The sequence below is a fragment of the Triticum dicoccoides genome, chromosome 4A (assembly GCF_002162155.2).
Source record: "Triticum dicoccoides isolate Atlit2015 ecotype Zavitan chromosome 4A, WEW_v2.0, whole genome shotgun sequence".
NCBI lineage: Eukaryota > Viridiplantae > Streptophyta > Magnoliopsida > Poales > Poaceae > Triticum > Triticum dicoccoides.
The window spans coordinates 507,992,453-508,005,816 of record NC_041386.1 but is presented as its reverse complement, the minus strand read 5'-3'; the positions used below and the strand labels follow the sequence as shown (position 1 = coordinate 508,005,816).

Genomic DNA, 13,364 nt, shown 5'->3' with positions numbered 1-13,364 from the left:
TTAGGATTTTTTTTGTTAACCTTAGTACTTTGCTCGATAGCGATCAATTCTAGGTCTTCTTCAGAAAATTGTTTGGTGAATTGTGTGCTACACAATTAGATTTTGCTATGATTTTTGTTTTTTTGCTATGTTTTTTTGTGGCCTTAATGGATGTACTGTTGGATATAAATATGGGTGCTAAGTATGTTATTTTGAGAAACCACAATTTTTTAAATATTTTTTCTTGAGATTAAAATTAAAAATATTATCATATACCCCTAAACTTACTACTTTGCACGATCAATTCTATAACTCCTTCAAATACTCCTTGGGTAAATTGTATACTCAACAATTAGATTTTGCTATCATCTGTATTTTCTTTTTATGAGTTTCATTTTGTGTAATATACTCCCTTTTTTCGAAATTACTTGACGCAGAACTGGATGTATTTAGACCGTAATTTATTTGTAGGGAGTTGTGATGTCCATTTAGAATAGAAATTGTATTTTCTGTAGTGAGTTACACTGTGGCTAATGTCCATTTAGATGTGCGCATTTTTATTAGTTACAGATTTTTGATAGCATGAGCAGCGGGTTTCGGCGGCCGCGGTCGGCGCTGCCGTCGTGTCTAGTGCGCGCCCCTCTGACCGGCGCCATGAGAGCGGCTTCGCCGGTGGATCTCATGGATAGTGCGTGCATCATTAACCTTCTATAGTCCTCCACGGCGAATCGCATCACATCGCCGGCCGGAGCGCCGGCCATCTGGCCGTTCCCCTTTGCTGTGCGGTACGCCGTCTCGGCCGAAGCTGCAATCTCCTCCGGCGCCCGCGTTGCTGAGCGGAGTTTCCTCATGCAGCAGCAGCGGCGGCAACTCCTATCCATCTACCAAAGAAAGTGGCATTATCTTATCCATTCAGTATGTATCTTTTCCTCTTTACTGTGTGTTTGCACGAACAGGTGCATATCTCCCTTTGCCTTACCATTTCCTCTTTGTATTAAATAAATTTGAGCAGCGTATGTTTGCATCTTGCTGTAAAGTGTACTTGAGAGACGATGGTAGAGGAGCCATCAAGGAAATTGCTGGCAGATGCAGCTACAAAATTACTTGTTCCAGTATTTTCTATTATTTGTGAAATTGGATATGACTGGTGGTAGGCTATGTAAGAAAGAAATTTTATAGTAATTGAGAAAATGATCTTGGTTCTTCAATGGCTCTGTAACTTTAGAGCCACGTCCCTAATGCATAAATATATAACTGGTATTGATCTTGTCAAATCAGTTGTTAGCCCTTGCTTGCATATTTTTGTTTACCTGTAAATGCAGAGAGAAGTACCTTGCTGAAAAATATAATATTTCAGAGATAACCATTTAAAACAATTTTAAAAACCAATTTAAAACAGTTAAGGCTGCTATGTCTTTCCAGAAAAAAAAGGCTGCTATGTCTGGAACACATTATATTTGGTCATTTAAGAATGTTTGTATTTGTTCTTAACTTCTAATTCTAGTTATTAAAAAAATATCTATCATATATCCTTGTAAACAATGTTTTTTGCAACCTTGTCGGATGGACGCTCTTCATCTGATATAAGTATCCGCAATCCATTTCTGCTGGTAACCCTTGACATTGCAACATAGAGTTGGCCATGTGTGAACACTTGCCTTTCTAAGTAGAGTCCAACCTTTTTGAGAGATTGCCCCTGACTTTTGTTTATTGTCATAGCAAAGCACACTGATATTGGGTATTGTCTCCTTTTCAGAATGAAAGGCCATTTTGAATCACTTGGTGAGATAATAATTCGTGGGATGTAAACTTTGTCACCAATGTTAGTACCTGTTATGACCTGGCCTTCGATGAAACACTTTCCTAGCTGTGTTATTGTTAGTCTTGTCCCATTGCAAAGTCCTGCACTTTGATTGATGTTCCTCATAAGCATTACTGGTAATCCTATTTTCAGCCTCAGTTCATGATCTGGTATTCCAGAAAATGTTAGACTATTTAGAAATTCAGTTGGGTACAACATATCTTTGTCTTCCACCGTAGACATTGCCTTGCATGTTGTATCTGAACTGAGATAGGTTACCTCTTCTCCAGGAATTTGACTCATGATGTAGGTGTTAATCTGGTCAACAGTCTCGTTCCTTGGGCACAGGATCGCTCTTTCCTCTAGGTATGTTCTATCAGTGTACTTGTTGTGTAATTCAAGGTATGTGTTATTAACTATAGATGCTTTTGGGTCATCTCCTTTATTTAAAATAAGGTCTTCTGGGATGCTAACCCAGTCTTCATCATCTATTGTTGCTGTTGTGCCATCGCCGATGTTTAGTATCCAGTTTGCAAATTCAGCTGTCTTTGCTTTCTCTTCTGGTCTACCTTCGGATGAATTCAGACGCATATTTTCTGTGAGTCGGTACTCCTCAAAGTTCTTCCATAGGTAGGATCTCTTTATAGATGCCGAAATGATATGTTCCCTTTTCCCCTTTGGTATAACTGGTAGGATTTGTCTGAAGTCACCTCCCAAGACTACTGTCATTCCTCCAAACGGTCTATGCTCGGCATCCTCATTTGTGAATCGAAGTATGTCTCTCAAACTCTTGTCTAATGCCTCAAAACAGTGCTTGTGTGTCATAGGTGCTTCATCCCATATTATCAGTGAAGTTTTCTTTATTAGTTCCGCGAGAAATGTTCCTTGCTTGATGTTGCATGTCGACTCGTTTGTGATTTTGAGCGGAATGTGAAATCTTGAATGAGTTGTTCTTCTACCCTGTAAAAGAAGTGCTGCTATACCACTTGAAGCTACTGCTAGAACTATTTTTCCTTCGGATCTTAATTTTGTCGTGACTGCTTTCCACAGAAATGTCTTTCCAGTTCCACCATATCCATCAACAAAAATCAGTTTTCCACAACTGCTGCTAACTGATTGTATTATAACAGCAAAAGCCATCCTCTGATCTTGATTTAACTTTTGTAGTAACTCTGTGTGCTCTATTCTTAAAGAATCTTTATCGTAGTTTAGTTCCTCATTTATTAATCTATTATTTATATCTTGAAGAATCGAACTATCTGGTGGTGGCATTCCTGGAAAATCTTTGAGGGACTTACCACCTTTAGCTAATAGGTGTTCGATCTCTGCCAAGAGGAGGCTCTTTATTTGCAATGAATTGAGTTCTAGGGCCTGAAAATTGAGTATTCTTCTTTGCCGACGTTGGATGTCCTCAGATAGTAACTCCCAGTTTGTTTGCCACAACTTTGCAGGATCAGTCACCTTGCAAAATAAAAGTATTGTGCAGAAAAGTTGGCGCATTTGAGGAGCAGAGGCCCAATGGGATGCTTCCTTGATGCAGTCATCCCACTCCTTGTCGTCATTAAGTAGCCCAAGAGCATAACATGCAGATTTGTATGTTGGATGTACAACCCCATCAACTGTTCGGGTTTCTTCATAGGATCTGCATCCTTTCACGGTATTTAGAAGCATTCTCAAGTAGTATTTTTCACCGCTTGTTGGTTGTGCATAGTAAATCCTGCCTATTGTTTTTTTACCACCACGTCTTTTCCTCCATTCTTTCTCTTTTGCATGCCAAGTCCATTTGGTTGGAAACTGTGCATACGTCAAACTGCGAGCTTCCTCATGCAATTGGTTGGCTGTCATCCATTCTGTGAACATTGTCTTTTCTATGTTAGGCCGAGATATGATTTTATCTAAATCCATCGAGTCTGGGAATACCACAACATGTTCATTTTCTAGGTGAAATTGTAACCTTTCAACCGCAGGCTCTCTATACTGAAGAGGAAACTGAAATATGTACCATGCGGCTTCACATCCAGATATGTACCGAGCATCAAGGTATCTCTTGATATCGTCGTCCCTGTTTGTTAATTTGACACCTCTTGTTTCTCTTTGTTGCTCTTCTGTTTCTATTAATACAGTTGTTCGATCTTCTCCTTTGTGGATGTATTTGAATAAATACTTTATAGACCTTGATCTGTTGCACCATTCAACATTTATGTGGGCTTGATACTTGACCAGTATGTTTCTATTGTATGGCACAACAAATCTATTGTCTAGCTTCACTCCGTTTTTGTCCACAGTATTGCCATCATCTCGTCTTCTATATACTGGATAGTTATCTTCATCTATTGTAGTTTCAGTGCAAAAACTCTTGGGGAAATGTTTGGCACAACTTTTATCGACCATGCATGGTGATTTTGGGTGTGCTTGACCACAGGGACCATGTATCATGTAATTTTGCACTGCTTCATACCCATCTGGATCACTATTCTTGTCGGGAATTTCGGCTGATATGATTTTGTCGATCTGGGAAGGACTGGGATCTTTATCATCTGGATGTAGAAACACCAGTATATGTGCATGAGGGAGGCCTCTTTTTTGGAACTCTATCGTGTAGACAACTGCATGCAAGTAAAGAAATTTGAGAAGAAATGATTTAGGACAATCACCTAGGCAATAGTAAATCTGTAGTTGGTTGGTAAAGTTACTCGCAATTGTTTGTCCGAAACACTTCTTGTTCTTTATGTCATTCATAAGTTCCTTCAGTTTTAACATGAATACTCTGGCAACAATGTCTGGACAATCTTCAGGTTTCTGGCCTGGAATTAGATCCAACATATCCTGTATTTCCGGCCATTTCGGATTGCATGTAAAAGTGATGAAGAGATCAGGATAGCCAGCCCAACGACAAATCGCCATGGCATCTTGGTAGTTTTGCTGCTTATTTCTAGGGCTACCATTATATGTTGAGGGTAGTATGATTCTTTGGCCAACTTGTTCAGTTCGTGTATCTCCATTTTCTATTGCATCATGCAGTCCTCTGTATAGTTCTGTCCTCAGCTTACCTTGGTTTGTGCTGTACCAATTTAGTTTCCATTGTTCAATGCACGTTGCTGCATCAACTAAGAACTGTAGGAACAAGTGTCCACTCATTTGCAAGGTTGTTGCTTGGTTAAGACGTTGTTGGATGCGATATGCATAAAACTCCAGCATTGTTACATACTTTCTCTTACCTTTGTCGCCTCTCTTTTTTTGATACTCTATTTCTGGTCTGAACCCATCTTCTCCATATGGAAAAAGCAAGGGGTATTTCATTGACATATAGCTTGGGTGCAACTCCGAAATCCTCTGTAACATTCTGTCTTTGGTCTCAATTATTATATCAAATTCATCATTTTCTCCATCTTGTTCCCCGATAATTAGTGCTGCAACTTCTGAGGCAGATGGGAGGTTGTATTGTCGTCCATCTTTCGACCTTTTGTTGATCAATCTTAGTCTTACATCTTTAATATCTCGGTTTTTGAACCTGTCCCTTGCCATACGAAACGATTTGACTAAAACATTGTGCTCATCTAGCATCTCTAGTAGACCTTTGACAATGTTTTCATCTGGCTTTGCCTTACTCTCCATTGAAGTTGATGCAGTAATCCTGTTACGCACTTCATTTTCTGTGTCATGTATGTACAATTGGGCAAATTTTGGTTTCGTCATGTCATCTTTAGGAAGTAAAGTGCCAATGTGATGGTTGTTTTGGCCATTCAAACGGAAAACATATGGTCCAGGTGTCTGCTTATTAATTTCATAGTCAACCTTTCCTCCCATTGAAGTGAACGCGAACATGGAGTTGTACAACCTGATGTTCTGGCGAAAATTGGATGACTCTCCTCTTTCATTGTAACGTAGTAGCTGTCGGAGATACAACGGAGCTTGCTTCAGTGGTGGTAATTTAATTTTCCCTTCCTTGCAGCAGAGACCAAATTTTGGAACTGTGATGTTACGTGTGTTTGTGCTTCTCTCTCCATGCCACATAATGGCATTGCAAAATTCACAAACGCAATTTGGTTTTCCCAAATTTGAAACTTGAGTGACATCCTTTGCTATATTTGATACTTCACAGCCATTATAGTCCTTTTCTGTCCTTATTCGTTTCTTTTCCCTTTTCAGCTGGAGTATCTCTTTCCTTTTTCGTCTAGCTTCCTTCCTTGCTGCTCTGATAATATCTAATTGACTATCATTAGATTCTACTGTCGCAAGCTGTGAGGTTCCTTGCTTAGGTATTTGTATTGTTTGATCACCCAATATATTGCTGTATTATATTTTGGTATCATTTGAATAATCCAGGAAAATTAATGGCTATATAATTATTTTTTGGTATTGGGGTAATGAATACCTTCTATTGTTTTGATTTGGTCCACGTTACTTCGACGCAAGTTGAGTGCAGCTAGTGAATCCTGAAATGAGGGAAAAATTGTAACGCTTTGTTTGAGAGCAACAACATGCAGATAGAATTAAGTATATGGAAGTTAGCAGTATTTCCTTTCTGGAGGCAAAGATCTGGCATTTAACCTTGACTGTAGAAATTAAAATCTATTCCTCATTGGGAACATCGCAACAAAAATTAAGTACATGCTAGTGAGGACATCTTATAAGCACCTGATTCCTTTTCTGCTGAAGTATTTCTTTCCTTTTCCGTGCAGCATCCTTCATTGCTGCTCTAATGATGTCTGGTTGATTATCATTAGATTGTAGAGTGGCAAGTTTGGAGGTTGCTTTGTCAGGTCTTTCATTGCTACATTAGATTTTGGTGCCATTTTAATAATCTAGGTAAATTAATGGGTATAAAATTGTTTTTATATTGTGGTAACGAATACCTATTGTTGTTTTTGTCGAGTCCATTGCGAGTTCGACGCATGCTGACTGCAGGTAGTTAATCCTGAAAAATATGAGGGAAAATGTAAGGATTTTGTCCAAGAACAACAACATGCAAAGAGTATCAAGTATTTTGATAGTTGACCCATGCACTTGGATGGGCTATTATCATATTGATAGTCGAAATCCAATCATATTTAACTTTCTAAGAATTTTATTCCTCATCAGGGTTATCACAAAGTATGTAAGCAGTAAATGATAGTGAGGACATCTTGTAAGCACCTTATTTTACTTGTCCGGAAATTCTTAGTTGCTGACGATAAGTTTAATGTATACATGTCAGGTACCACATTGTTTTGAAGGATGTTGTCTGGATCAATCAGTTTCCTGGAAATATTCCTGTTCTCCTACTGATAGTATGCCAACAAAGAATTGTAGATCATGTACATGTGTTATTACCTTTTAAGCAGAGGACATACTATATGGTTTGTAATTGGCAAACTAATTTTGATGTTTGTTCATCAATTTCTCTGTAGTTGCAATTAACAAAGCATATGTGATGAGATTACGGAGTTGATGCATATAATAGTGGAAGTTGGTAATGAATACCTGCAAGTATTGGCACACAACCTATTCGCTCGTTACTGCTTGCCGTGTAAGGATTAATTATCGCATGTACGTGATGTAGGTTGAGATCAGAGGTGCTGTCTTGCCGGGATGAAGGATGTGATCGACGGCGAGACGAATTGACTTGATACTATATTTTACCAAAAAAATTACCAAAAGAGAGATAAGAGGATTTTGTTGTGTAGAATTTGTCACGCGTACGTTTAGATCCGAGCAGTTAGTCTTAGCGATGTATGTCTTATATATGCACGTCTCCGTTCCATACACGTATAGTCTATGTATTTCATTCAAATTTCTATCCGTGTGTTTAACCATCCAGAACTCGTGCTTATCTACATGTCTTCATGGAAAAACCAATATTTAATTCCAGTCTAAACTTGAGTCATGGTCGGCCACACATGATAGGGCTAGATGGCAAGACGGAATGCAGTGCGTACTGGAGCATGTACGTCAGAGCTAAGCGACAGGTAGAATGGGTTATGCCCCAGGCTTAGTGTATGAGAAATCTCTATGTACGCTAGGGTGACAGATAGAATTGGTTATGCCCCAGGCTTAGTGTATGTGAAATCTCTATGCACGCAACACAGGTCAAGCTGAAAACTGACTTCAAGAAATCACTGAATCAGGACCTCCTCTGTAAACGTGTGTGCCCAACCAAGCTAGCAAAGCAAAAAAATTGATTGATTCTGTAGGGAGGTTAGTCATACCAAAAAGCTATCTGATCCATGTAAAAAAGGGTAGCTGATCAATCCCTCCACCGGCTAGCTTGGGGAGGCTAGCACATATGAAGAGAGCACCCTAATTAATTCCTACCAGAGTTGGCACCTGGTACAAATTTGGCGAACAGGATGGATAAACTCCACTGCTGTTTCTAATTAAAAGGGATGCACTTACGGAGAGAAATCAACTGTTTCTAATTAAAAGGGATGCACTTACGGAGAGAAATCAGTTCCTGATGCTGGCAATCAAATGCTACAACAGAATCAAATATGGACTCAACCATGAACCACATAATTGTTCTTTTAGCTGTCATGCTTTCTTCATATAGCAAGCAACTAATGTAACTAAGATTGAATTGTTTTAGACTATTCAGAATTACACCAAACATTTACTTCTGAATAATAGAGAGAATAATAACTTACTAACACAAAGGTATGCCTTTACGTTTATTACAAATATCTTAAACAATGACGAAGTTCATATAAAGTACAAATGTGATTTTCCCATCTATTGTACTACATCCTAAATTAACAGATCTCCACTAATTAGTGACTTGCCTTTCGAGTCCTGAATACACCAGACTTCTGAATGCCTTTGGTCAGTGATTTTTTATCGACACAACTAAGCCTTGTCCTAGGCCTTGAATCATTATGCTCCTGATCAACACCGGCGCATTTGCGTACAACACGCTTCCTCTTGGGGCTTGATTCCATATATTTGCATTTGTTTATTTCCTGACTACCTTCAACTTTTGATTCATCGTCAAGATGTGCAGCACGACCTGTGCTCCGTCTCCTACCCCTTTTAGTCTGGTCAATAGTGAGTTCATCATCCTCTGATTCTTGCTTTATAGTTTTTGAAAGTGATAATTTGTTCACTTGCTCCTGCGAACATTTATACCAGTTAGAGAGGTGTACAACAACTATGAAAGAACATGAAAATGCACCAAGAAACTTACATGGTTATCATTCTGAATTCCTTTCTTCTTAGATCCCTTATCAACACCAGTAAGCGTTATGCTGGTCTTTGAATAATTCTCAGTTCCATCTTTTTCGGAATCTTCGTCTTCAGTAATGCTTATTGTACGCTTTCTTTTGGGGCTAGATTCCTTGAATTTGCATTCATCTTTCTCCTGGCTATCCTCTTTTGATTCTTCATCAGAATGTACAACGCGACATGTGTTCCTAGTCCTAGACTTTTTAGTGCCCTTCGCAGTGTTCTACAAAAACATGACAAATTGAGTTAGTTTCCATAAACATTCATTATAAAATATGGCATGCACATATACAAAATGTTATGGAGCATCGTAGTACAAATAGACGATACCTGTTCAACATTAACGTGTTGTACCGACGAATCTTCTTCAGAGTCCATAAAAAATATTCTATGAACAGTGTAATCTTGGTAACCGTACTTGAAATTATAGTCATTCAGTCTGAACTGAAAAATCAATCTCTGCCCACATATTTTCTAAAAATTTTCTGCCTGCTCATGGATATCACAGTCATCCCTATCTATCAAGAATCTTGCAGATTGCTTAATCAGTTTTTTTGCTTCTGTCTCAAACATGGTGCAAGTTGTGGTTGCAGTATGATCACATATCTCTAGCTTAAGTTTGTACCTAGTAACAAAATGACACATCTGGTAAGTGGAGGATAAATTACTACCTAAAACATGAGATATTATCAAATTTACCTTGGACATGTCTTCTCAGGTTCTTTCTCACATTTTGGACAGTAGAAGTGATTCCCTTCTTTTTGTAGTTTTTTGTTACATTTGCCGCATCCTATGTAGTACCACTCATCTGATGTATCAATTGACTTAATGGTTGCTTCTGCAGTATAGAACTTTTCCTGTCCATTGTAGGTTAAATTAGCACATAAAACATATGAAAAAAGAATTTAAAAGTTAATCATAAATACCTATTTTTTCAGATTCATATGCAATTTCAGTTATTTCTCTTAGTGTCTTTCTGTTATAGAGCATTTGTTCTTGAATTGTTCCTTGCAAGTGGGCTTCCGGCCCTGTTTCCTCTATGATATCATCTTCCAAGCAATACCTATTTTCGCATGAGGTAAGTATCCATGTACATGACTAAATAGGATTTCTTCATATTATTGCAAAAAACGGTTGCACCTCGTTTGGAGCTCAGTTGTTTCAGGGATATCCAAATCGATATATACTTTGGTCGCACCTGTAGATGACAGCGAGTACTCTGCAAGCACTTGATATTAAATTTCGAATACAAAAAAGACATGCATAACACTACTTACCCTTGATTGATATAAATACAAACCTTTCAATTTTCTAACCGTTGTTGATGTTACTATGACAACACGTCCCACAGAATCTTCATCAATTTGGTCAACCTTATTGCCCCAGAGTCTAATATTAACTTTTTGATCCCTGTATATTCCAACAGACATGACTATGAGCAGCCATGATATTTTATTCATACAATTTTATTTAAGTGTACTTACTCAATTCGAAGTACAATATCTCGAATCTTGGAAATCCCATGAGTTGTCTCCGTCTCTTCAATATTCCCTATATAACTTGCTACCCCAATGACATCTGCTAAATAAGATGGTATTAATATGTGTTGAAGATTCAAGTTAATAATTTAAACAAATACAATCATACCGGATAAGTACATCCTCTGGCCATCTCTTCTGGAAAGAACTTCAACACTACAAAACATGAAACTTTGTTCTGCTATTCTGATATTTTTAAGTCCCTTAATCTCTTGAATTTTTGTTGTGTGCAAGAAGTTAATAATCTTGTCGCCTTCAACTGGACGGAAATTCATGGCAGATGTAACCTTGAAATTTGCTATCATGTAGACTAAACCTTCTTGGATCAATGGCCTGAACTTGTTAACCATATGTTTTATTACCTTCGCATGTATCATAGTGCCCTGAAACATTATAATGCAGCGAGAAGATGCATTGGTATTTAAATTATAGTGACCTATTTATGTTGAAAAAAAAATCCTTTTACCAATAAACTGACCTGTTCATCAAGCAGTATCATGTCAAGGCTAATTAGTTCATTATTATTGAGGTTAATGGCGTCCCATAGCCTAATTACTCTGACCTTCACTTTCCAGGAATCCTTCCCATTGTTAATCACATCGAGCATATCGTATGCCATTGTTTCAATTGAAAACAAAAGAATTTGACCTGTAAGCGAACAGTGAAGATTAGAACTTGTTATAGTCTTAGCCAAATCAAAGACTTTATAATCGGAAAGAAAGATTAGTTTGTATGACATAGCAAGTGCAAAGCCTAACAATGTGATTGAACCAACATAAAAAATAATCATCTAAAAATTGGGTGAAAAGCAGCTGAACAGAGGCAACTATCGCACCTAATAGGAGAATCTGACCAATGACGATGCTGACAACGCACAGAGCCTCCTTGATTTGAGATGGTCTATGTTAGGCTGCAGGCTTAATTTATAAGCTAGCCTTATGGGCTTAGTTCTGCCCCGAGCCGATCTCTGTGACGTATCCAAAGAGCATACGTGAGAAGATTAGATTTGAAATTGAATCCTTAGATTTTTTTTGAATCCAATCTAGCAAAAAGAAAATCAATGTGAGAAGGGGAACCTGATCCACATGAGGAAAATAATTTATTGTGATAACCTCGTTGAGCGCAGGAGATCCACGCCCCAACGTCCTTGCTGCAATTTGAGGTGAGGATAGAAGAGTCCTTGATGAAATTTGAAGTGAGGATAAAAGTGCTGCAATTTGAGGTGAGGAGAGAAGAGACCTGAGAGTTTGAGAGAAAGAGAGAGACATGATTGAGAGAGGGATCCATGCCCAAATTCCTTGCTCCAATTTGAGAGACATGGATCTGGTCATCATGGGGAGATGCGGAGAGACCTGGGAGTTCGAGAGAGAGAGAGATGAGATTGAGAAAGAAATTAGGATTGGTTCAGGTCTCCTTTTTTGTGAACAGGGGTCTCTTTTTTATTTGGTAATGGAAGAGACGGTGGAGAGCGCTACGGGCCTTTTCTTGACTCACGATGCTATGGGCCTTTTCTTCTGACTCAGCCGTCCAATGATTTTGGGCTTTGTGAATCAGTCTGTTTAATAAGCAAACTTAATTTTTTCAGCCTCAAATTGTATGGGTTAATCTAGACCGTAATAACTCGGTCCCATCATTAGGTGTACGACTCCTATTTTCTAATTAACGTGGGAATTATTAGGGAGTCGGTAATTAGTATAGGTATAGATAGATTGCTCTTTGATAGATTGTATTTCCTTGTTGCAATCCGTGCTAAATTCTCCTAATGCTTATAGTCAAAATAAAGCTTTTACAAAATATATCGTTGATGCTTTGATGCAACCTTATGAAGAAAAGCTTGAGTTGGAAGTTTCTATCCCTAGAAAACTTTATGATGAGTGGGAACCTACTATTAAAATTAAGATTAAGGATCATGAGTTCTATGCTTTATGTGATTTGGGTGCTAGTGTTTCCACTATACCCAAAACTTTTTGCGATTTGCTAGGTTTCCGTGATTTTGATGATTGTTCTCTAAACTTGCACCTTGCGGATTACACTATTAAGAAAGCTATGGGAAGAATTAGTGATGTTCTTATTTTTCCAAATAGGAACTATGTGCCTATAGATTTTATTGTTCTTGATATAGATTGCAATCCTTCATGTCCTATTATTCTTGGTAGACCTTTCCTTAGAACGATTGGTGCAATTATTGATATGAAGGAAGGGAATATTAGATTCCAATTTCCATTAAAGAAAGGCATGGAACACTTCCCTAGAAAAAAATAAAATTACCATATGAATCTATCATGAGAGCCACTTATGAATTGCCTACCAAAGATGGCAATACCTAGATCTATCCTTGCTTTTATGCCTAGCTAGGGGCATTAAACAATAGCGCTTGTTGGGAGGCAACCCAATTTTATTTTTAGTTTTTGCTTTTTGCTTCTGTTTAGGAATAAATATTTGTTCTAGCTCTGGTTAGATGTGTTTTTATGTTTTAATTAGTGTTTGTGCCAAGTTAAACCTATAGGATCTTCTTGGATGATAGTTATTCGATCTTGCAGATATTTCCAGAAACTTTCTGTTCACGAAAACAATTGTTAAAAATCACCAGAATGTGATAAAATATTTATTCCAATTGCTTCTGATAGATAAACAAATTGTCTAGGTCTTCCTATTTTGGCTGGTTTTTTGGAGTTCCAGAAGTTTGCGTTAGTTACAGATTACTACAAATTGTTCTGTTTTTGACAGATTCTGTTTTTCATGTGTTGTTTGCTTATTTTGATGAATCTATGGCTAGTAAAAGAGTTTATAAACCATACAAAAGTTGTAATACATTAGGTTTAACACCAATATAAATAAATAATGAGTTC

At 37.8% G+C, this 13,364-nt stretch overlaps 1 protein-coding gene and 1 long non-coding RNA gene across 12 annotated transcripts; one reads left to right on the top strand and one right to left on the bottom strand.

Moving 5' to 3' along the window:
• Window positions 1-556: 556 nt before the first annotated feature.
• On the top strand, window positions 557-7,245 carry LOC119286447. Of its 11 annotated transcripts, none has more exons than XR_005140450.1 (6): window positions 557-894; window positions 1,736-1,801; window positions 2,071-2,146; window positions 2,303-2,378; window positions 2,474-2,553; window positions 3,232-7,245. It is a non-coding gene; the product is annotated as an uncharacterized LOC119286447 (long non-coding RNA). The 11 variants fall into 11 exon arrangements; XR_005140451.1 differs by having other exon boundaries at window positions 992-1,801; XR_005140455.1 differs by having other exon boundaries at window positions 557-1,801; window positions 3,232-3,437; window positions 3,658-7,245.
• A 1,123-nt stretch (window positions 7,246-8,368) lies between these two features.
• Window positions 8,369-11,904, bottom strand: LOC119289025 (replication protein A 70 kDa DNA-binding subunit C-like). Its single transcript, XM_037568464.1, has 13 exons — window positions 11,755-11,904; window positions 11,592-11,665; window positions 11,351-11,482; window positions 10,994-11,163; window positions 10,625-10,898; window positions 10,462-10,555; window positions 10,278-10,387; window positions 10,118-10,196; window positions 9,904-10,040; window positions 9,677-9,834; window positions 9,308-9,602; window positions 8,940-9,200; window positions 8,369-8,865 (listed from the first exon to the last, which is right to left on the bottom strand). Exons 4-10 carry the CDS (start codon window positions 11,132-11,134, stop codon window positions 9,803-9,805), a joined length of 867 nt encoding a protein of 288 aa, XP_037424361.1. The 5' UTR covers window positions 11,135-11,163; window positions 11,351-11,482; window positions 11,592-11,665; window positions 11,755-11,904; the 3' UTR covers window positions 8,369-8,865; window positions 8,940-9,200; window positions 9,308-9,602; window positions 9,677-9,802.
• Between the last annotated feature and the right edge of the window lie 1,460 nt (window positions 11,905-13,364).

What these genes read in the sequence shown, in the direction of transcription:
- LOC119289025 (XM_037568464.1), bottom strand. Translation starts at nt 11,134, where the DNA reads ATGGCATACGATATGCTCGATGTGATTAACAATGGGAAGGATTCCTGG. An exon ending in GATATTGTACTTCGAATTGA is followed by an intron (nt 10,388 to 10,461) that starts GTAAGTACACTT and finishes TGGAATATACAG; the next exon opens with GGATCAAAAAGTTAATATTA. An exon ending in ACAACTGAGCTCCAAACGAG is followed by an intron (nt 10,041 to 10,117) that starts GTGCAACCGTTT and finishes ATGCGAAAATAG; the next exon opens with GTATTGCTTGGAAGATGATA.